This window comes from Passer montanus, unplaced genomic scaffold (genome assembly GCF_014805655.1).
Source record: "Passer montanus isolate IOZ18808 unplaced genomic scaffold, ASM1480565v1 scaffold27, whole genome shotgun sequence".
Taxonomy (NCBI): Eukaryota; Metazoa; Chordata; class Aves; order Passeriformes; family Passeridae; genus Passer; species Passer montanus.
The window spans coordinates 11,544,160-11,565,641 of NW_024367372.1; the positions used below are offsets into that span (position 1 = coordinate 11,544,160).

The window sequence follows — 21,482 nt, forward strand, 5'->3', positions numbered from 1 at the left end:
AGGTGTACCTGGGCATCTAACATGTAGTTTCAGGAGCTGATTTGAATTAGACACTGGAGTTCCTTTGGGGGCAAAGGCTTCAGATGTCTGCCTACATCAAGAGACCCTTCCTCTGCTTCTGTTAATGAAACTTTATTCTGACATATCTTCATAAATAAACAACTTTGAATGTGCTTGTTTTTACACTTTTTATCCAAAATTTCCTATCACATAAGATTATTTCAAGTTAGTGTGCAAGACTGTTAGCAGTTCTTGTGTTCACATCACTCCTGAAAACACATTGCTGTGATACCTGTATGAAAAAGGCAGCTTCATTTTTCCTGGCTAGGGTTAGATGGGATGGAGTATACACCAGTCCTGAGGCTGTCTGCACTGATCATGTTCCCTGTTCCTTGCAATGTCTGATACTAAACCTCTCAAAAGTTTATAATGGCAACAGCTGTGTTTAGAGTGTTTGTATTATTTGTATATCATTCACAGTGAATACCACTTCACTACATCTAACAGCAATTGTAAAACTGCCAAAATTGAACAGAACTTAAAATCACTGGCAGTATATACAATCAAAGATTTTTTTTGTATTTAGTTAGTTATATACATTGCTTGTGTCACGATAAAGATGATGATTCTGTTTTCTTGGAAATGTGGTTACCAGTGGAGAAGGATAAATTGTATTAATGCCTTGTTTATATAACACTGAATCTGTTTAATCCAAGCCAGGTTTTAATGGCCTTCAACTGAAAAATCTTGCTGTGTTATTTGTATGTATTTGGACAATGTAAACATCTCTCTGCTCAGTGAGTTGTTTATAGAAATCTTTCCATATAACCCTCTTTCCAGATGGAAAATACTCATTCTTTTAGCTTTCATCTTCCTTTTTTATTCCTGTATAAGAGATTAACTGTATATGTTGAGAACACAGTGAAAAAAAACAAAACCAAACCCTCAAAAAAACCCACGGGTTCTAAATTGATGTGCTCCAATGACTGAAGTAGCTAATACCAGGTAGGTTAGTAATTTTAGCTAGTGAATGAGCAGAAGCAGTGCTTCCTGTTTCAAGTCAACTGGTTTCAAGAATGATCTGTATTTAAAATCTGTAGAATAGGTTAATTCTAAACACTGCTTTATCTCAAGAGCTGTATTGCTGTAGTGTGTCAGAGGTGCTCCCCTTTCATAGAAATAACTTCCATACAAAGTGTTTTCTCATTTCTTCTTCTCAGTCCACAAGGAGCGTTACCAATCATTCCGAACAAAGTAAAAAGATGGGATTTTTTCTACCTTTTCTCTTTATAAACATTACTAGTTGGTTTGTTCTGTTATTTTACTTTATGATTGTAGTTCAGTAGGATGGGGGTTTGATACTTGCAGATCCTGCTGCAATTAGTTAGGTTTTGAATAATTTTGTTAAAAGTGTTTGAATCCAAGATTTTTTTTTTATTTTTTAGCGGATTTTGGAGACTATGATCAGTATGAATCTCAGGAGTTTCTACAAAGATTTGCTTTGTTTCCAGTGGTAAGTACTTTCTTTAAATTGGTACATTTAAATTATTAAATTGACAAATTTAAATCCTTCTTAAAATTGGTAAATGTAGATAATTTTTAGGAAGCCTCCATTTATCTTACTGCTCTCTAGCTGTCTGTTACCAATCATTCTGAACAAAGTAAAAAGATGGGATTTTTTTCTACCTTTTCTCTTTATAAATATTATTGGTTGGTTTGTTCTGTTGTTTTGCTTTATGATTGTAGCTCAGTAGGATGGGGGTTTGATACTTGGAAATGCTGCTGCAATTAGTTGGGTTTTGAATAATTTTCTTAAAAGTGTTTGAATCCAAGATTTTTTTTTTATTTTTTAGCGGATTTTGGAGACTATGATCAGTATGAATCTCAGGAGTTTCTACAAAGATTTGCTTTGTTTCCAGTGGTAAGTACTTTCTTTAAATTGGTACATTTAAATTATTAAATTGACAAATTTATATCCTTCTTAAAATTGGTAAATGTAGATAATTTTTAGGAAGCCTCCATTTATCTTACTGCTCCTAGGCTGTCCAGCTTAGTAAAGGCTTTCTTTGAGATTGGAGTGAGATATGACACCTTATGTTACACAGAAACAAAGAGGTAGTAAGATCTTTTCAATTTTGTTGTATATTACACTGAAAAGAAGGTTGAGGTACAAATGGGAGAGTGAATAAAATGACTTCAAAACAGTGTTTATGCTTTTGGGGTTTATTTGTGCATATTAAAGCATCTAAGCTCCAAGGTTGGAGTCAAGGGTTGATTTGCAACCAGTTACCACTTGATTTTGTAGATTTTTTTTTTTGTATTTCATTCCACAAATGCTATTTTACCTTAAGGGTTGGCTACAAGAAGAAAAAATATTGGAAGAAGCAACACAGAAAGTTGCCTTGCTACATCAGAAATACAGGTAACATGTCTAAAGCTCTTCAATGCTTAATTTTGGGCTTCAGTAGCTTCTGTAACTCAGAAAGTTGTGAACCTTGAAATGCAGTTGGACTAATTTCACTTCCCCATTTAAATTAGTCTTTTCTCTCATACATCTGTATTAAAGTTACAAGAGTTTTTGCTGAATGAAAATGAAAAAGAGAACAGAGTATTAAGTCAAATTAATTAGAGGATTCAGGATTAACGGCAGAAGAAATGCAGAGACAGTAATGGTGCCAGAATGCTTATGATCTTAGGTAGAAGGGGGCTAAGGTGCAGTAGTCCAGGACAACGGAAACTTAAGTTCTCTGTATCAGTTCATTAGTAAAAAATGTTTGTGTCTATGTAAGTAATACTGAATATTTTCCCCTGTATTGTTTTAAAACAACAGTTTGAAAGTTGCAGCTGCAGCTATGTTTGAAATGCACTTGTAACAAGATTGTATGGTTCAGGTTCAGCAAAGAAAATTTAATCTTCATGACGTTAGGAAAAAGTGAAGAAATTGGGAGATTTATGATTGAAAAAGTATTGAGAGACATAGCAATAAGCATGACAGGTTTTTTCAGGTAGAAAATGAGGTAACTGAGGTATGAGGTAACTGAGGTGTGTTGGTGGGTAGGTAAACATAAACTTTTAAGCCCTGTGATACTACTGTAAGTCTGTGAGAAAACTGTCTTTGTCAGTTGGTCTGATTATAAAGAATTCTACCTTTACCTACAGATCTTGTCCTCATGTTTTCAAAGTATTACAGTAAAATAGTCAGCATTTAGAAGATGGAACTGTCTTTTCTGAAATGTAAAATGCCAGACTTCCTATTTGCCCTATAGCAATATAGAAGACATTCATGTCTTGAACATGTGTGCCTCTGGTAAAGTGAGGAAATGTGGAGAGAGTGCTGGATTTGATCAAGAATATGATAATTGTCTGCCATTAGTGGAGATGGCAATATTAACTAGTAGTCTTTTTGCCATTTACCCCTAAAGATGCCAGAGAGAAAGAAGTTATTGGAATCAAAATGTAAAGGCTGAGCCAAATGTATTAGCCATTAATACAGATAGAAACAGCACCATTTGATGGTTGCCTGGGTGTCCTGGGGATGCTTTTCAAGCTTTGACAGTGTTCTTCAGAGTAAAACAAAGATGATTTTTTCTTATTGGCAGTATTAGCTGATTGTTGTTTTATTTGTAGAGGCCTTACTCCTCCTGATGCAGAAATGTTATATATGCAAGAAGTGGAAAGAATGGAGGGCTATGGTGAAGAGACCTATCCTGCAAAGGTAAATGAGGTTTTGATCTTTGTCTAATTCCCCTTTTCTCCCTGTTTAGGGTGGCTACTTCCTGCCAAAAGTAAATAAAACCCAATCCCCAAACCACCCATAATTTTCTGCTCCAGAATTGATAAAAGCAATTGTTTCTTAGGTAACTTTGCTTTTGAAGACTTTTTTTTCTACTTGCATAATTTTTTGCAACTTTTTACAGGACAGCCAAGGAAGTGACATATTCATTGGAGCATGTCTTGATGGTATCTTTGTGAAACACAAAAATGGACGTCCTCCTGTTGTATTTAGGTTAGTATTGTTCTTTCATAAAATATCTTGGTGAACTTCACATTTTGAGTGTGTTTCTCACAAGCATCAGCGACTCTTAGATATGATGTGTATTTATGCATTTAATAAACCTGAATATAGTCTTGTAGTCATCATGCTACAGTGAATACTGAAGCCAATGAGAATTTCTCAATGCACTAACTGCAAAATTAATCTCTTTAAGACAGATTAATTCTAAGACACGAATATTTAATATACAGTTGCATTGCAAAAAATATTTATTGAATCAAAAAGGAGCACTTCTCTGCACATAGGGCATCTTAAATCCTGAGATTGTCACATCAATTCATATAGAAATATTCATTTGTGAAATTGTTCAGAAGTTCCTTTAATATATTATATGTGGAGAATTACACGATAACGTTTTGTTATTTTGGATTCATACATTGTTTTAGTTTATTATTGAATGTTCTTATAAATTGTAGACAGAGCTCTGGCTTACCTAAACACTTAAAATTCAGGCTGCATGTGAAATGGCTTCTCACTGACTTTAAGATATGTTGCTTGGACATCTTTGGGCAGAATTCAGAATAAATTTAAAAAAAAAATTTTTTTGAAATTTTTTATAAAATTAGTCTTGGCAATTTAGTTTTTATTAAAGCAAGAAAGGGTTTATCCTTAGTGAACTTTAATCTCCTAGAATTGAATTTTTGAGTGAATATGGACAGAAATCTTGAAATCCTATGGTCCAACAGTTACTGCAACTTCACTACTGGTGATTTTCTGGGATTAAAGAAAGTAAGCAACTTTGCTTCTTTCTGTCAGTAGTTTTGTTTAACAGGACTTAGAAATTCACAACTGCTAAATGCTCTTCAGAAAAATTTCTGTCTCAGCTGTGATAGGAGAGCTGATGCTGAGCTCTTTTTGATTGTCTGGTGTCATCAAACTGCCCTGCTCTGCTTTCCTACAGCATTGAACAGCAGCTGTACTTACCAAATGCACAGGGAGAGGAATAAAGCTTTGTACATGCATTTCACATACATTCTGAAGGAATTGTGCATGCAGTGTCTGTAAACATAGGAAAAAAGTTGCACATTATGAAGCATCAGAAAGTATTTATATTCCAATTTCAGAATCCAGTTTTCTGCTCTTTTGCTTGTTTGTGTATGACTGTGGGCAATTCCATCATGGAGAGCAATATCATGTTATTTGGGTGGCAATAAAGCATAGACAAATGACCCATTAGTATGATTTACAAAGACTGGATTATGCTTGAGATTGCTTCAGGCAATTTCATAGTTGTGCCCACAAAGGCTTATGAACCAAGGCCTTAAATTTGAGGGATTTTTTTCTACATCAGAATGGAGACATTAATGTTTCTCTACATCATACACATGAGGCAATAGCTATGGAAAAAGCTAACAGACACCTCTGTGTAATGAAAATGGGAGTCATAGAAACACCTTTGAGACAGCCCTATATGCTTTTTCCTTGTGTTTGTGTACTGCAGAATATTCTTTTAATAAATCTATGATACAGGCTTTATTTACACTAACATAATACTAATGGTTAAAGCTAAATTTGCATTTAAAAAGAAGATGAATAAATATATTTTATGCAATCTAAATTTTTTTCATCTGTCAATGTGTAAGGGTTCTAGAAAATATGTATAATAATGCCTTAAAGGCTTTTTTTAGTGGAGGTTTAATTTTTTTTCTGGAATATATGGTTTGTTTCAAGCAGATGGGACATTGCAATTTACTGATGACTAAATTTGTCTAAATTTTATTTTTTTCAATAATTTCAAATGGGAAGAATTTCAAATGGAAGACAACTTTCAAGCAGATGGGACATTGCGATTTACTGATGTCTAAATTTTATTTTTTTTCAATAATTTCAAATGGGAAGAATTTCAAATGGAAGACAAGTAATAATCTTACTGTACATATTGTACATCTTCCCGAGAGTTAGTCACATACCTGTTTTCCTTTCAGCAGCAATTAATGGTATGGAAGTGATGGTCTACAACTTATTCAGATAGATTAATGAACTTTTTCACAGAATCATAAAATGGTATTTAACAGAACCATAGACCTACAGCATATACTGTCTTGAGAGGGACCCATCAGGACCTTGGAGTCCAACTCATGGTCCTGCACAGGACACCCCAGGACTCTCACCCTGTGTCCCAGAGCATTGTCCAAATGCTTCTTGAACTCTGAGGCTTGGTGCTGTGACCACTGCCCTGGGGAGTCTGTTCTGTGCCCAGACACCCTCTGGATGAAGCACTTTCTCCTGATAACCAACCTAAACCTCCTGTGACTCAGCTTCAGGGCATTCCCTCAGTCCAGTCACTGGGTAGAGGATGGAAGAGATCAGTCTCTGCCCCTCCTTTTCCCCTCATGAGAATGTTCTTTATCCACATTCTTGATGGTGGTTCTGGTTTGCAATTGCATTTTTTGAGGTTTGAAAAATCAGAGCTTGTCCAGTCATATCCTGTCCCTTTTGTCTGCAGGTGGCATGATATTGCCAACATGTCCCACAATAAATCCTTTTTCGCTTTAGAATTGGCAAACAAAGAAGAGACAATTCAGTTCCAAACTGTGAGTATGTTTTCATTTTTTTCACTAAGTCATCAGTAAATAAAAACAAATTAAGACTGATAATTTATCTCAAAGCCTACTATCTATATATTTAGAGCTTTGAACTCTGTGAGTGAGTCAAATGTAATAACACTGTCTTTGGCCAGCTTTCTATGGGAAGGCATTAAAAATCGGACCTTTTATGTTGAGTACATTGAAGTGTCTGGTTATGTGGTCATAAAAATTTTCATCCATTCCAGTAAAATTTCTAACATTTTTTTTTACTTGAATCAGTGGCAATTAAAGAAAAATATAGCCTTAGAGCTTTGCTGGAGTGGGCCATGGCATTCCTTGCAGAATGAATTTTATTCAGCATCTACCAGTTGCTTTTGTCAAAAGGCAGCTGTTTACAATCCTATGGCAATCTTAACTGTAATTGTGCATTACAGCTGATAAGTGTCTGGAGCAAAATGCTTTTACTTTCAAATAAGTAGATAATACTTTTTTCATAAGTCTAAGAAAGTTGTTGGACTACAGTGTATATTTGGGTCTGCAAAGTAGAGTTTTAGGGAAAACTTTGTGACATTAATGAAGTTACATTAAAATTAAATTGGTCAATAGTAATTTAATCTTCAAAAAATCAGTGGCAAGTGAAGGGTATGAATGTTTGACTTAATGCAAATATTGGGTTTTGTTTTTTTGGCAGGAAGATATGGAAACAGCAAAATATGTGTGGAGGATGTGTGTGGCTAGACACAAATTTTACAGACTAAATAAATGCAGCCTGTAAGTAGAATATATTAGCAGAACTCTTGGTGCCCTTGCAGCTTCCATTGGGAAGTGAAATCTTGCATTCCCTCTGTAAAGTCCTTACTGTCCTTTTTAGATGACTTGGGTTCATTTTGTTAATATTTTTTGAGAAAATACTTACCACCAGTTTTTGAAATATATCCTGCTTTATAACAGGAGACAATATTAAGTGCTGAAATCTTACCATAAGTAATAATGTTTGGCCTTTGCTTCTGGATCACAGTGCTGTGAGAGACTTCAGTTGCTTTGGGTCTAATATTGCTATAGCTTGTGAGTTACTGGAAGCAGCAGGGTTTTGGCCTGTGTTTGGGTGAACTGCTCTGAAAGGACACTAGAGGCTTTAAAAGGGCGGGCAGTGTATGTGAAGCACTCCTGAAATGTGCTGGATTGACAGCTAAGAGGTATGTGGTTCTTTAGATATCCATGGAATCTGTGTAGCTCAAGTAGCACCAGTGCAAAGTAAATTTAATACAATTCATCAAATTAAATTTAAATGGACTGGCCTCCAACTTGTAAATCAATGGCTGGAATTTGAGCTACTTTACTGGAACAGTTCTCCTTCAGTTAAGTTTCTTCAGTCAAAGAGTAGAGAATTAGACACAGTGAATAGTCTATCATTGGGAAACCATGGTTCCCCCATGTTTCACTGCTCTTCATACGTGGGAAGATAGATGTTTGATAACTGCTGAGGCCAGTGAAATGATAATCAAGTATTTTGTGCCACAGATGACTCATTATTGTGTTTAATGCTAATTTATTTGAGAAGTAAGATAAACTTGAAATAGAGTAAACCTCATACCTCAAAGCTTGTAAACTTGTCTGTCTTTTGAGAGTGATAAGAAGCCTTGGTAGAAGTAGTGTGTTCGTGGGACTTGTGCATTTCTGTCTAAATAATGTCAGATCTGTAGTTCTATATTAAATGTCTATCTCTAGGATTACTTATTGTAACCACAATGTGGTTTTATGTCAGGTTAAGTCCTCAAAAAAACCTTTTCTGGTTATTTATTCTCTTAAGATTTCTTGTCATCTGCTCCTGTAGCTGAAAACTGTCTTATGCATGCCTGTATCAACTTCAAGGGGTTTTTTTCCTAAATCTGTACATACCTTGTCTTTAGAGACTCCTTGGACTCTCCACCTGAGGAGGGCTCTCAGAAATCTTCCCTCATTCTTTCCCTTCCACGCTTTCCAATCCTTTCTCGTCCTTCACTGCCCAAAGGGTGAGCTTAAAAACATCTTTCTCACAAAAAAAACCCTATTCCTGTATTTGTATCATGCTGTCTTCTGACCTGTCTTGCTATGAGATGCAGAGCACAGGTGCAGTGTAGGGTGGGGGCAAAAGGAGCTTAAGACTTCTGAAGTTTATGTCCTGCAGCCAATCCAACAAATTATGAAAATTCATTACCATTAATGTTAGAACATACAAATGCTAATGCATTATAGTAATGCTTTACAGATCCTGTAACATCTGTAATGTCATAGTCTCCAAACAGTTTTATGTCTGACTTGTGGAACAGAAGATTAACTGAGATATTTTGATCTTGGGTTTTTGATTTTGCTTTGTGGTGGTGGCTCTTCCCTTTTGAGACTCTTGTGGAAGACTAAACCAGGCCTGCCTCCTGCATATGCAGTGATCTTTAATTGAACTTGGGAGTGCTTTCTTATTTTTGAAATAGGTATTGTTAAGAATAACTTCTTACCATTAAATTCCTTCTGTAGACAAACTCAGCCAGTTACAGTGAATCCTGTTAGAAGACGATCTTCATCCAGGATGTCCATGGTAAGGAAAGCAAATAGCTTTATGTTTGCATTTTTATGGACTTCAGTTGACTTTGAATTGAATATTACTTCCCTTCAGTGAAATGAAATGAGCGGTGGAAAAGATGAGTCTAGGATGTGAGGAACTGTTTCTGACTTGTAGGAAGAGCTGCTATGTAATATCTAAATAGTGAATTTTAAAACAATGCAATGAAAAATATTTTAAACACTTCTGGTTTCAGTTTGCACACTGTCTCTAGGAGGCTTTCCTAGATGTCAGATGGCAAGAGACAGTCTTGGGTTAGTGGAGTGTAAGGTTTTTTTCCTGTTTCAAGGTTTTGTTCCTGTTTTTTTAATTATTTTTTGTATGACCTCAAAGGAGAAACTTACATTAAAGATTTAGAGAAATGGTTTAAGGCTAAGGCTTTGTATGTGTTTATTTGTAGTATTATGCAAATTATAATATATAATGTGCATTATTACTATGTGTATAGTATTACATATAATATATATAATATTGTATATATATTACATTATATATTAAAAAACTTCAATAATTGTTTTTAAAATGAGTAATCAGTTTTTAAGTAACAGTAAGATATTTACTTTCTTAGCCCAAGCCTCAGCCATATATGATGCCTCCACCACCTCAGCTGCATTACAATGGTCATTATAGTGAACCATATGCAACTTCCCAAGGTATGTTCATTAAATCCACTGCACAATTTTAGAAGGTAGAAACTTAATTTATATGTGTAGCCACTTTAGCTATAGCTGAATAAATTAATAGGTGAACATGGGGTAGGTTTGTACTAGAGCAGTCATTGAAGTGCTTGCTGCTACTCTAGACACGTAGGCTAATGTGAAATACAGTCGTGGAATCACTTATTTAGGTTGGAAAAAAGCTTTAGGATCATCAAGTGCCACCATCAACACAGCACTCTCAAATCCATCACTAAACCATGTCCCCAGGTGCCACATCTACAGGTCTGTTAATTACCTCCAGGGGTTGTGACTCCACCTCTTCCCTGGACAAGCCTGTTCCAATGCTTCACCACTCTTTCCAAGAAATTTCCTGATATCCAATCTAAACCTCCCCTGATGGAACTTCCCTGAGGCCATTCCCTCTTGTCCTGCTGCTTGTTACCTGGGAGGCCACAAACACACCTCAGTGCAACCTTCTTTCAGATAGTTGTAGAGAGCAGTAAGGTCTCCCTGACCCTCTTTTTCCCCAGGCTAAACAGCCCCAGTTTCCTCCACTGTTCCTCCTCCATATCCTCTCCTATGGGAGATGAGCAATTCTAGTTAGGATAGCATGTTCAGCAATTGTAGACTGAGGTGTCTTGTGTGAGTTTAAGCTTACCATTGCTTTTTTTGGTCCATGTATCAAACTGGTATGTTATGGTATTGTGAGATCCATGTCAATATTGGTCTTAATAGTTGCAAAGAGATTGCCCCAAGAAAAATTGGTCTAAGTTTGCTAGACTACAAGGTGTTGAGAATTCAAAGGCTAAAGAAGTTTGCAGGCTATGGACTTGGTATATAGTTGATTGAAACAAAGAAAGAAAAAATACCAAGCAAACTCTAACTAATATTCTCAACTAATTATCTTAGCACTTTACAGCTGAGTCATGGCTGCTTACTCATTATTTTGGTTGTTAAATGTTGTGTCTTTAATTAACAAATTTGCTGCCCTGAAGGGTTGAATCCAATCTTTTGCAAAGTCTCCTCAAGGTTGATAGGAACGTTCCAGACCTACAAATCTGCTGGATAAATAGTACTCTAAAAGGCCAGCTCACTGGGAAGGGAATAAGCACATATTCTATCAAAACAGAGTTACACAGGTCTGAATGAAATACAGGAATTCAGCAACATTCAGAATGTAACTGAATTCTTTGCAGTTTAGTGATGTAATTATGGCTGGGTGCTTGCTACTACAAATGTCCTAGTTTTGAACATTTTTTCATAAAACAATTTTTGATTGTCAGCAAATTCATTAACATAAGTGTGGCAATTATTTGGGTGAACCCAAACAGTTAAATCACGAAGGCATCTACAGCAATGACTGAATCTGGAGACTGGTATATTGTACATCCAATGAAGTGGTAATTAAAATGATTAAATATGTCTTAGATTTATAAACAGTTGGAACATTTTCTTTACAGTGTAGGTATATATTTTTATGTGTGAACAATATATGGGGATAGTTTAAACTGACTTCAGAATTCCTGGAGGAAAGTTGATTTGGGTTTTTTTTGAGGTCTTGTGGTGCTATACCTACATACATCCTGAAAGAGTAGAAGAGAGAAGAGCGAGGGGTTTTGTTTGCTTGTTATGGGGCTGGTTTTAGATGTTTGGTGGTATTTTTGTTTTGATTTGTTTTTTTGTTGTGTTTTTTTTTTTCTTTCTTTCTTTGCTCTTCGAACTGATTATATTAGTGCAAATCCTAGTGTAGACATTAATTTTTTCAGTGGTGTGTCTTAAGTTCATTGATATGAACTTTGTTTATTTTGGGCTGAACCTTAGGAAGCCTATCCTAAGGAGAAGAAAGTAACTCATAAACAGTGTTTTCGCATAGGGATTTACATGATTGAAATAAATACAACACATTATTCTGGTGTATATACATTGGGTATCAACAACAGCAGAAAAGCTGGGATTTTGGGTTGGGGTTTTTTCCTTCCCATTTCAATACATAGCTAAGAATAACTGAGGTTTTAAAAATCTCAGACATTGCTTTAGCTACATCTTAATAGAGGATAGCTTTGTTTGATGTCCTGGACATAAAGATTGTTCTTAAACTTTGTTTTCAGATAACCTCTTTGTGGGCAATCAGAATGGATACTACTGTCACTCTCAGACTAGCTTGGATAGAGCCCCTCATGACTACAGTGGTCGGATCCGCAATGGCAGTGTCTATAGTGCACACAGCACAAACTCCTTGAACAATCCTCAGCATTACTTGCAGCCATCCCCCATGTCCTCTAACCCAAGCATTACTGGAAGTGATGTGCTCAGAACTGATTATGTCCCATCACACAGACACAGTGCACTAATACCACCTTCTTATCGTCCCACGCCAGACTATGAGACTGTGATGAGGCAGCTCAACAGGGGGATGGTGCACACAGATAGGCAGAGTCATTCAATGAGAAATCTTAACATCAGCAACTCATATGCTTACAGCAGACCTGATGCCTTAGTTTACAGTCAGCCTGAAATTCGAGAGCATGCCCACTTTGCTGCCCCACAGTCTAACCATTATCCATTTAACCTGAACTACAGCTTCCATAGCCAATCCCCCTACCCCTATCCTGCTGAAAAGCGCCCAGTTGTTGGGGCAGTCAGTGTGCCTGAGTTGACAAATGTGCAGCTCCAGTCTCAGGATTACCCAGCACCCAATATAATGAAGACTCAAGTCTATCGACCGCCACCCCCATACCCCTACCCAAGACCTGCAAACAGTACTCCAGACCTCTCACGGCACATCTACATCAGCAGCAGCAACCCAGATCTCATCACAAGGCGAGTGCACCACTCTGTCCAGACGTTTCAGGAGGACAGCCTGCCTGTGGCTCATTCTCTTCAGGAGGTCAGTGAACCCCTGACATCGGCACGCCATGCTCAGCTGCAGAAAAGGAACAGTATTGAAATAGCAGGCTTGGCTCCCAGCTTTGAAGGAATAAGAATTAAAGAGAGGACCATGTCAGCTTCTGCAGCAGATGTGGCTCTTCCAAGAGTTATCTCAGAAGGGTCACAGCCCAACATTCTGATGGAGAGAACGAAGCAAAAAGAAGGTGAGCAAGAAGAATGCGTGAACTGCGATCATAAGAAAACCCTTTCAGATGCCACTATGCTGATTCACAGTAGTGAGGAAGAAGAAGAATTTGAAGAAGAGAATAAGGCCAGTACAAGTCTTTCTCCTCTCCCTGAAGATCAAACCCAGCTTTCATCTGTTATGGGAGGTTATTCTCATGATTCAGTACTAAACTACCCTTACAGCTCTGTTGCTTCATCTGCTGGCCCTTTGCACATCCTTGAGCCTAAATTGCATATCACAGAGGCAGAAAAGAGAATGAAAGATATGAGCCCTGTTCATTTACTAGTAGAAAGCCAGGTACAGAGAAGAGGGGAAGGACTGCTTACTCCATCTATGTCAGAATCTGATCTTACAACATCAGGGAGATACAGAGTAAGGAAAGATTCAGTAAAGAAGAGACCTGTGTCTGATCTTTTGTCTGGGAAGAAGAATATTGTGGAAGGCCTTCCCCCTCTAGGTGTAAGTGGATACTATTTGTCTTGTTTTGGGTTGTCTGTAGCAGTTGATTGTTGTTTTTGTTTGAGGTTTGGGGTTCTTTTAGTCAGTCTGAGATGCTTTTAAAACATTTGAGTTAAAGCTGCCTTAAGCTTGACCTTTATATTTCTATGTTTCCCTGGTTAACTTTGCTAAGCTGTCTTTTATCCCCTTCTCTGCCATGTCTGAGTTCTGTTTGTTTAGTCCATCCACACAAACCCAGCTGTGCAGTCTCCATCCATCTGAAAACCTAACCTGGCTAGGAACTTTAGAAGGAGCTAATTTAATATCAGTTCTAGATCCCTGTTGTGTCCTACTTCTTATCTGGAGCAGAAGCAATTCTTTCCATTCAACTTTCTTATCTTTATCTCACTGAAAAATGATATGTAGCTGAAACATTTACTTTTAAAAAAAATTGTTTACCTGCTTCTTCTGACCTAAGAGGGAACCTGACACCCTAAGGAATAAGTTCTTTCCTTGCATTTTCTTCTTTATTTCATGCCTTCCCTTTTTCATATCCTCTCCCTTTTGCCTTCTCTTCAAGCTGTTTTTGTCCCATCAAAGGTATTTCTTTCTTGCCATATCTCTTTCTCCTACTCCAGTCTTAGGACACCCTAAATAGTGAAAAACTGCAAGCATCACCTTTCCTGTAATTCCCACCTCATAGAAACGTAAAGGTCTTTGTGGAATGCACAATTTCACTGGCTCTCCTTAGTGCCCACTTTGCTTTAAAATTTTGTTCAGTTTTATGTGTGTGGAATGCACAATTTCACTGGCTTATTTCCTTAGTGCCCACTTTGCTTTAAAATTTTGTTCAGTTTTATGTAGTTTGTGGCAGATTTCAGGTGCTAATAGAGGAAAACAATTTTATATTATTATTTTGCCTTTTAAAATTGATTGATACCTGAGTTAGTGTTAAATATCTTTCTGCACAAATTAAACTGTAGAGGAACTGCTATATAATTTGTACTGCTGTGGTAACAGCAGATACTGCAAAAACTAACCTGTGCAAAAACTATGTATTGAAATAGTTACTGTTTGTTCTCCAAAAGATACATTTTCAGACAGTAATGTGTCTACCAAAATCATACCATGCTTTTCCTTCTGACAGTTACATAGTTATTCATGTTCCTGTCAACCTTCCAATGAAAGTAATATTAGAACTTTTTCATTGGAAGTGTTTGTAACATAGTTTGTGGTTCAGAAATATTTAAGTGTTGTTGCATAATACAGAACATTACTTTTTTGTATTCATAATGGAGATGAATATCCTAGTTACAAAGCTGGCCCCAAGCAATGCTTGCATATTTTGCTTTTCAATTAACTTTTATTGTTGTGTTTGTGTTCACTTCACTTTTAAATGCAGTTTCATCCTGTTAGCTTTGTCTTCCTATTTCTTACCACTTTTGAAAGCATTATCATTCAAGCAGCATATGTGCTCATATTTTCAGTGTATTTTTCTTAACAATTAAACTTAGCAATGGCAGGAATGATGAAGTTTCCTCTTACCCTTTTTAAAAGAATGATTTGAATTGATTCTTTGATATTTTTCATCAAATAATTTTCATCCATAATTCAGATTTGTGGCCCAGTCCAGGACTCAAATCTGTCTGCAGTTTTGTGTTCATATTTTGTATGTCAAGTTTGTTGCAAACTTAGTAAAACATTGAACTATATCCAAATATCTTAGAGCTGTATGGTCATTGCCTGATTGTAGGGAAGAAAGTGCCTGCAAACTGAATAGTCTAGTAATGAATAATTTTTACATATTTTTGGGTTTGGGAAGTGATCCCAGGTCTGTTCAAGAATGTTAAGTATCTGAAGTTGCCACCTCACACCCTCAGTGGTGAGCTTTGTAGAGAACAATATTTGTCATTCTCATGCAGTTTCATTAACCTGTCTGGAATGAAGACAGACCTGTGTTGTGTCCTTGGAGGAATGTAGTCCCACCACCCTAATCTCTCACTGCAGTGCTTATCAAAGAAAAAGGTCAGAGCTGTTCACAGAAAGGGCCAGACAAGTATCTTTTACATAGTTGAACTCATCTGGTTTCTGCTTTATAATTTCATCAGCTATTAAAGAATATTTACGAGTTTTAGCTTTTCTTTTGCAGGGTATGAAAAAGAATAAAAATGATGCAAAAAAAATGGGGCCTCTGAAGCTGGCTGCTCTAAATGGACTGGCATTGACTAGAATGCCTCTGCCAGATGAGGGGAAGGAAGAGTCAACGAGAGCAACAAATGACGAACGAGTATGTTGAAGTTTTTTAATGCTTCATTTATACTAGCAGTTTTTCAAAATTACATTATTTTGAGTGGTACATTTTATTGACTGTATTAAGGCAATTCAAATGCTGAGACTAGAAACAAAATAAAAAGATTCCAGGTTGACAAGTCATTGCTAGAAGTACTGGGTGTAATTCAGATTTTTCTTTAAGATTCAACTATAGTTCACCCTTTGAACATACAGGAAGCGAATTAACTAGTACCTACTGATATATTTTTGTGCAACTCATCCTGCTTTCTCTCTTAATTTTGGGGTTTCCAGAGTGAAAAGGTGTGAAATTTAAAATTCTGAGTGTAGATTGATTTTATTTGCAATCACTAGTAATTCATATGGTGTTTAGAGTAAGTTTTGCAGTTAAATTGCATCCCCAGAATACAACTTATGCAGATTGTATTTATCAGTTTTGTTCAGGTAGAGCCCATAAAATATAGATGGAACTTTGATCTGCTGAAATTTTAAACTCAGTAAAGGATGTCAGATCAATGAGAGTGCATCAGGTTCTAGAATCTGAGGAACATTCTTTGAGAAATATTAGACTCCATCAGCTTGTGTCAGGATAAAAAACATCAGTATATCAGCTTCAGCCTGTCTCATGTATCATTAAAGAAGTGCAGGAAAGTGAAATGCAGTCAATATTCAGCCTGTGACAGGCTATGAAGAACAGTGCTGCCATCACACATCTGACCAGGGAGCAACTAGATATACCAAATTCCACAGTGATTATTGCCCATTCTGCAACCGGTGGTCTCTATAGAATCTGATTCTGAGCATGGTTGGGCACCCTCAGCTGCAGGTCTCCTCTAGCTCAGTTTTGTTTCTAGTGACTAGGGATCTAATCTAGGGATTAGAACCTGAAGGAATAGTCCTGCTCTCACCAGCTGCAGTTTAAATGAACAGACCAAGAAAATTAATGGCAAATCACTCAGTAATAAAATGTGTTGAACTACATATACATTGCTTAAGATGCTAAGGGACAAAAATTAATACTGTGTTACCGAGATACAGGTTTAGTACCTGTGCTGGTTATTTCCTCTTACCTAGAGCCATCATCTCTTTCTGGGTTGACCTTTACTGGAGTCAGTTTGTATTCAGCTAGCTCTGCCCAGAGCATTGTGGCAAAGAAGAAACCATGAAGTCAAGTTATGACAAAGTCATGTCACTACACTTTCTCTTCAGTCAGAGGTAGAATAAATACCATGAAACAGGAGTAGTTCCTAAAACAGCTGAGAAGAGGCAATGCAAAGTAGACATGTGACATAAAAGGAAGCCCAGAGTGCAGGTATTTTAGAAGATAAGTTTAATGTTGATTCAGTGCCTGTTTCATTGCTCAGCTTCATGCTATTGTCAGTTTAAATATATGAGTTTAGCCTAAAGATAATAAAAGAGTTTGTGCAGTTGATGTATTGTTGTGCAAATTGCATATGAAGGAAGTTTACACCTTCCTCTGCAACATTTGGCATACTTACTTGATATAAGACACTTCTATGACCTGATACCACAGAGCAGTTGCTGTAAGAATCTGGGGACATGTGACATAGATGAAATTTTCTGGCTGAAATCTTACATATTATTCTTCCTTATTGTTGGCAAAGCGATGCAGAAATTCCAGAAATGTCTTATGATTTAGAAACAACTTGGTTTCAAAAGAATAAAGGGGAGGAGGGAGTAGTTTATTAAATAAAAAAGATTGAATTATACTATTAGAAAAAATTCTGGGTTTATACTTTAACTGCAGCAAGTTTCTAAGGCAGCTTTCCTGCTGTAAGCAAAATTTAGCTTTCCTCCATCCAAACAACTAAGTTTGTGAGGTTTTTTATTATTATTTTGGGGTTTATTATAAGGTTAAAGGAGACCTTACAAATGATGTCATCTGGCTGCTATATTGAGCAGGTGGATCAAAGGTATTTGAAGCAGTATGCAGTGTGGCATAGCTGTCTGGTTGGCCAATTTTTTCTCCCCAGATGGGCTGTCTTTACAGAAACTATGAAGTAATTTTTCCTTTACCAGCAGTATCCACATAAATCTTTGTGACCTAGTGAAGTATAACAGGCTGCTTAGTTTTCACTTGAACAAAATTCCTGCTGGTTAGGGTTTCCTCTAATTTATTCTGGTATGCTTGTGGAAACATTAATAGCTGGAAGAGCATTGAAGAAGTATGGAGGAGAAAATACATGCATTTTATCCTCCATGAGTTCTCTGTTTAAACAGACTCCCCTCAGAATGTGACTGCATGGCTGTGTGTGCTCTGTGCTGCAGTGTAGAAGCCTGGAGCAGCGGCTGGAGCAGGGCATGGTGTTCACGGAGTACGAGCGCATCCAGAAGAAAAGGCTGGTGGATGGTGAGTGCTCCATAGCCCGGCTGCCGGAAAACGCTGAGAGGAACCGCTTCCAGGACGTCCTTCCTTATGATGATACCAGAGTGGAGCTGGTCCCAACCAAAGAAAATAACACAGGTTACATCAATGCATCTCATATCAAGGTGAGAGAAATGCTCTTGGAGAAAAATGTCCCGGTTCATGTGTTAACTGAAAATGCATTTGGCTATCAGTTTTTGGTTTGGTGAGATCAGTGACGATCCCTCCAGCTCCCTCTTTTTCTTTTCTTCTCTGGAGGTTTCTTTGGGGAAAGCAGGAACCTGTTTTCCTCATCACCTAGAATAATGGAGGGTTAATTACTGGAGGGATCTTCTGCATTTTGCTTCTGTGTTGATTTGATCTACTGTCACTTTTCTGTGTTCCCTCTCTGGGGATTGCTGCTAACAGAAGGCATGTTCATTCTGCCCAGAGCTAAGGAGGCAAATAGGTTTAAAGCAAACAGAAAAACTCTGCAATGACTATGATACTTTTGAGCTGCAGTGACAATCATTGTTTCTTCCTTTTCTGTACTCTCAGACTGTATCCACAATGGGCAGTAAGCTAGCTCCTAGCTTAAGCATTTTTGGATGGTTAGAGGAACTGCCAGAGCCAGGGGGAAACTGGCTTTTTCAAAACCTTCAGCTGCCCTCTTTCCCCATCCTTAACTCTTTAAGCTCTGTTTAAAAGAATTTGAAGGGTGTCTTCAAGAACCTAGAAGGCAGTTCAGTTTTCAGTGCATTTATCTGCTCTAAGTGGAACTACAGTTGGCTTGATGCTTTTTCGGAAAAGAGTTGAGATTGGTAAAGCAGCACTTGTATTGCTGTCTTTTTTTAATAAATCTGTTTGTATACTGACGTGGCATCATACTTTCTCAGCTTCATTCACGAATGTTGACCCTTCTCAAGCAAGATATTATTTTTTCAAGAAATAACAACTAGTACTGAAATAATATTTACAGCATCAGAGAATGAAAGCATCTCTAAACCAAAATTTGCTAAAATAACTTAAATTCACAAAAGAGAAATACAGTTTTGTTTTCTCAGTTTTACATTATGCTTGTGATATAAAATACATTTATTTAGCTATGAACCTATGCAATTTTGTCTCTTCTGCATCTAATGTGACAAGGTGCAGCTAAAAACTGGTACAGCTATAACTCACAACGGGCTCCTACTTCTGTGGTGTTGCAGTCCTTTTTCATTTTGTGCATCTTCAAATGGCTGACAGAACTGGGGAGAGGGTTTTCAATGATTACTAATCTAATGTCTTTCTTTTTACAGATCTCTGTCGGTGGCATAGAGTGGGATTACATTGCCACACAGGGCCCTTTGCAAAATACATGTCAGGATTTCTGGCAGATGATCTGGGAACAAGGGATTGCAATCATAGCTATGGTGACAGCAGAGGAAGTGAGTATCAATTGAGTCAGGTTTCTCCCAGAAATTCCACAATGTATTTTTTTATAATCTGTTAGAGAAGGGGGATGTTTCTTCCAGCAACTAGACTGATTGAAGATAAGTTTCTAGTGACCCCTTTGTCTTGATCCCTTTGGCAGAAAAATGAATTTGCAAACTCTTTCTGCTGGAAAGTTGGCTTTCCCAGTAAGAGGCCATAACACACTAGTACTGCTAAGCAGAGATACAGTTGTTACTACAGGAACAGTAGTTGTATGAATGTTCTTAGGTTTCTTGTTAAGCAAGTGTTCTGCTTTTAAGGAAAGTGGGAGAGAAAAAAGCTTCAGATACTGGCCACGTCTTGGTTCAAGACACAACACTGTGACATATGGAAGATTTAAGATTACCACGCGGTTCCGTACCGACTCAGGCTGCTATGCAACTACAGGTTTGAAGATTAAACATCTTCTCACAGGACAGGAGAGAACGGTTTGGCATTTGCAGTATACTGACTGGCCAGAGCATGGCTGTCCAGAAGATTTAAAGGGATTTTTATGTAAGTTGTATTCAATAGCTTTGTTTTGGGGTGTGGTTTGTGGTGGTTTTTTTAAATACCTTCTGTAAATGAAGTAACTTTGGACAAGTATGCTAAACATTCTATTGTAAAAGGTTTCTTCACACCAGCAAGACATACTGAATTATATTTTTTGCAGGAATATACCTGCCAGTTTATTAAAGTGACTTTCTGTCTAAAGCAAATAATTTACCATAAGTCCTGTAGAATAAGACATAATTGCACCCCATACTACACATTTGAGTTTGTTGCAGCAATAGCAAGATGGCCTCAAGCTGTCTTTAGTAGAAACAGGGGAACAAGGCAAGGAAATCCTTACAAAATTTAGATGATCCTTGTTGATTTGTATTGCTATAGTTGGGGTATGACTTGTGATTTATACAATGTATCGTTTTCCTGTGGTATATCCATTGTTAAGTTACTGCTTTCTGGTGGTGATATAGCATAGTAGCATAGTTTATGTGGCTTCATGTCCCACATGAATGACTCTTGTCCTGTTGAACGTGGTAGCGTACCTGGAGGAGATCCAGTCGGTGCGGCGCCACACGAACAGCACAGCAGAGCCCAAGAGCTCCAACCCCCCACTCCTGGTGCACTGCAGTGCGGGAGTGGGACGCACAGGAGTGGTCATACTGGCAGAGATCATGATTGCCTGCTTGGAACACAATGAGGTGAGCTCTGCTTCTTTCTTCTGCTTTAAATTATGTTGGGTGCTAGAAGAGTCGGTAACCTGCCTAGAATGTGTTATGGCTGTTCACCTGAGCAGCTGCTGGGAGAGGCCTTACAACTGTGCTTGAAATGGCTCTTGGGAATTCAACAGAATTAATAATCTTCCAGAGCTGCCCACATGCACACCAGGCACTGGAATGCTCCTTTGGATTCTTTACTCCCTAAGATGTTGAGTCATTGAGTGGAGCAAGGTATGCTCTAGGCCACTGAGCATATTTCAGGATTTCATCCTGACTTTACTGCTCCTTGTCTATTAGAATTGGTAATATTCAAGAACATGCTTTGTAGCCAGTCTCTGTACTTGTTATTATTTTGTTCCTAAGTGCAGTGTATTTGCAGTATCAGTCTCAGTAGAGGACAAAGTGTTGGTTTAATAGAATAAAATCAGTCCTATCAACTTCTAGCCAGAAGTGGATGGTTATAAAATGGTCATTAGTAATATAAGATGTCAACTGAAACTCCACAAACTTATTGTTTCATTGTGCATCCCTCTCCTAGCACTGTAACAGACTTTTTCAGCCATTAGATTTGTGAATACCCCATGAGATGGGTAACTTTACCATTATGTATATTTCCCAGATGATCAGTAGCGTAGTACGTACTGGGCATGATACGCATGGGCAATGAATTTTCAGAGCTGAAATCCGAACAGCTGACTCACATATTTCGCAGATGATCAGTAGTGTAGTACGTACTGCAGGCATGGGCAATGAATTTTCA

General features: G+C 37.5%; 1 protein-coding gene across 3 annotated transcripts in view; it reads left to right on the plus strand.

The window, feature by feature from the left end:
• The window catches only part of PTPN21 (protein tyrosine phosphatase non-receptor type 21), a 45,360-nt gene that overhangs the window by 17,302 nt on the left and 6,576 nt on the right, over window positions 1-21,482 (plus strand). The window contains exons 5-19 of one of the 3 annotated variants that reach the window (XM_039712462.1): window positions 1,446-1,513; window positions 2,352-2,422; window positions 3,628-3,715; window positions 3,918-4,006; window positions 6,501-6,588; window positions 7,274-7,353; window positions 8,493-8,594; window positions 9,094-9,154; window positions 9,747-9,831; window positions 11,946-13,411; window positions 15,540-15,677; window positions 17,969-18,190; window positions 19,346-19,474; window positions 19,781-20,015; window positions 20,544-20,704. In XM_039712462.1, coding sequence (XP_039568396.1) covers window positions 1,446-1,513; window positions 2,352-2,422; window positions 3,628-3,715; window positions 3,918-4,006; window positions 6,501-6,588; window positions 7,274-7,353; window positions 8,493-8,594; window positions 9,094-9,154; window positions 9,747-9,831; window positions 11,946-13,411; window positions 15,540-15,677; window positions 17,969-18,190; window positions 19,346-19,474; window positions 19,781-20,015; window positions 20,544-20,704 — 3,083 coding nt within the window. Of the gene's footprint in view, window positions 1-1,445; window positions 1,514-1,853; window positions 1,922-2,351; window positions 2,423-3,627; window positions 3,716-3,917; window positions 4,007-6,500; window positions 6,589-7,273; window positions 7,354-8,492; window positions 8,595-9,093; window positions 9,155-9,746; window positions 9,832-11,945; window positions 13,412-15,539; window positions 15,678-17,968; window positions 18,191-19,345; window positions 19,475-19,780; window positions 20,016-20,543; window positions 20,705-21,482 lie in introns of all 3 variants that reach the window. The other 2 variants (XM_039712463.1, XM_039712464.1) reach the window with 2 other exon arrangements.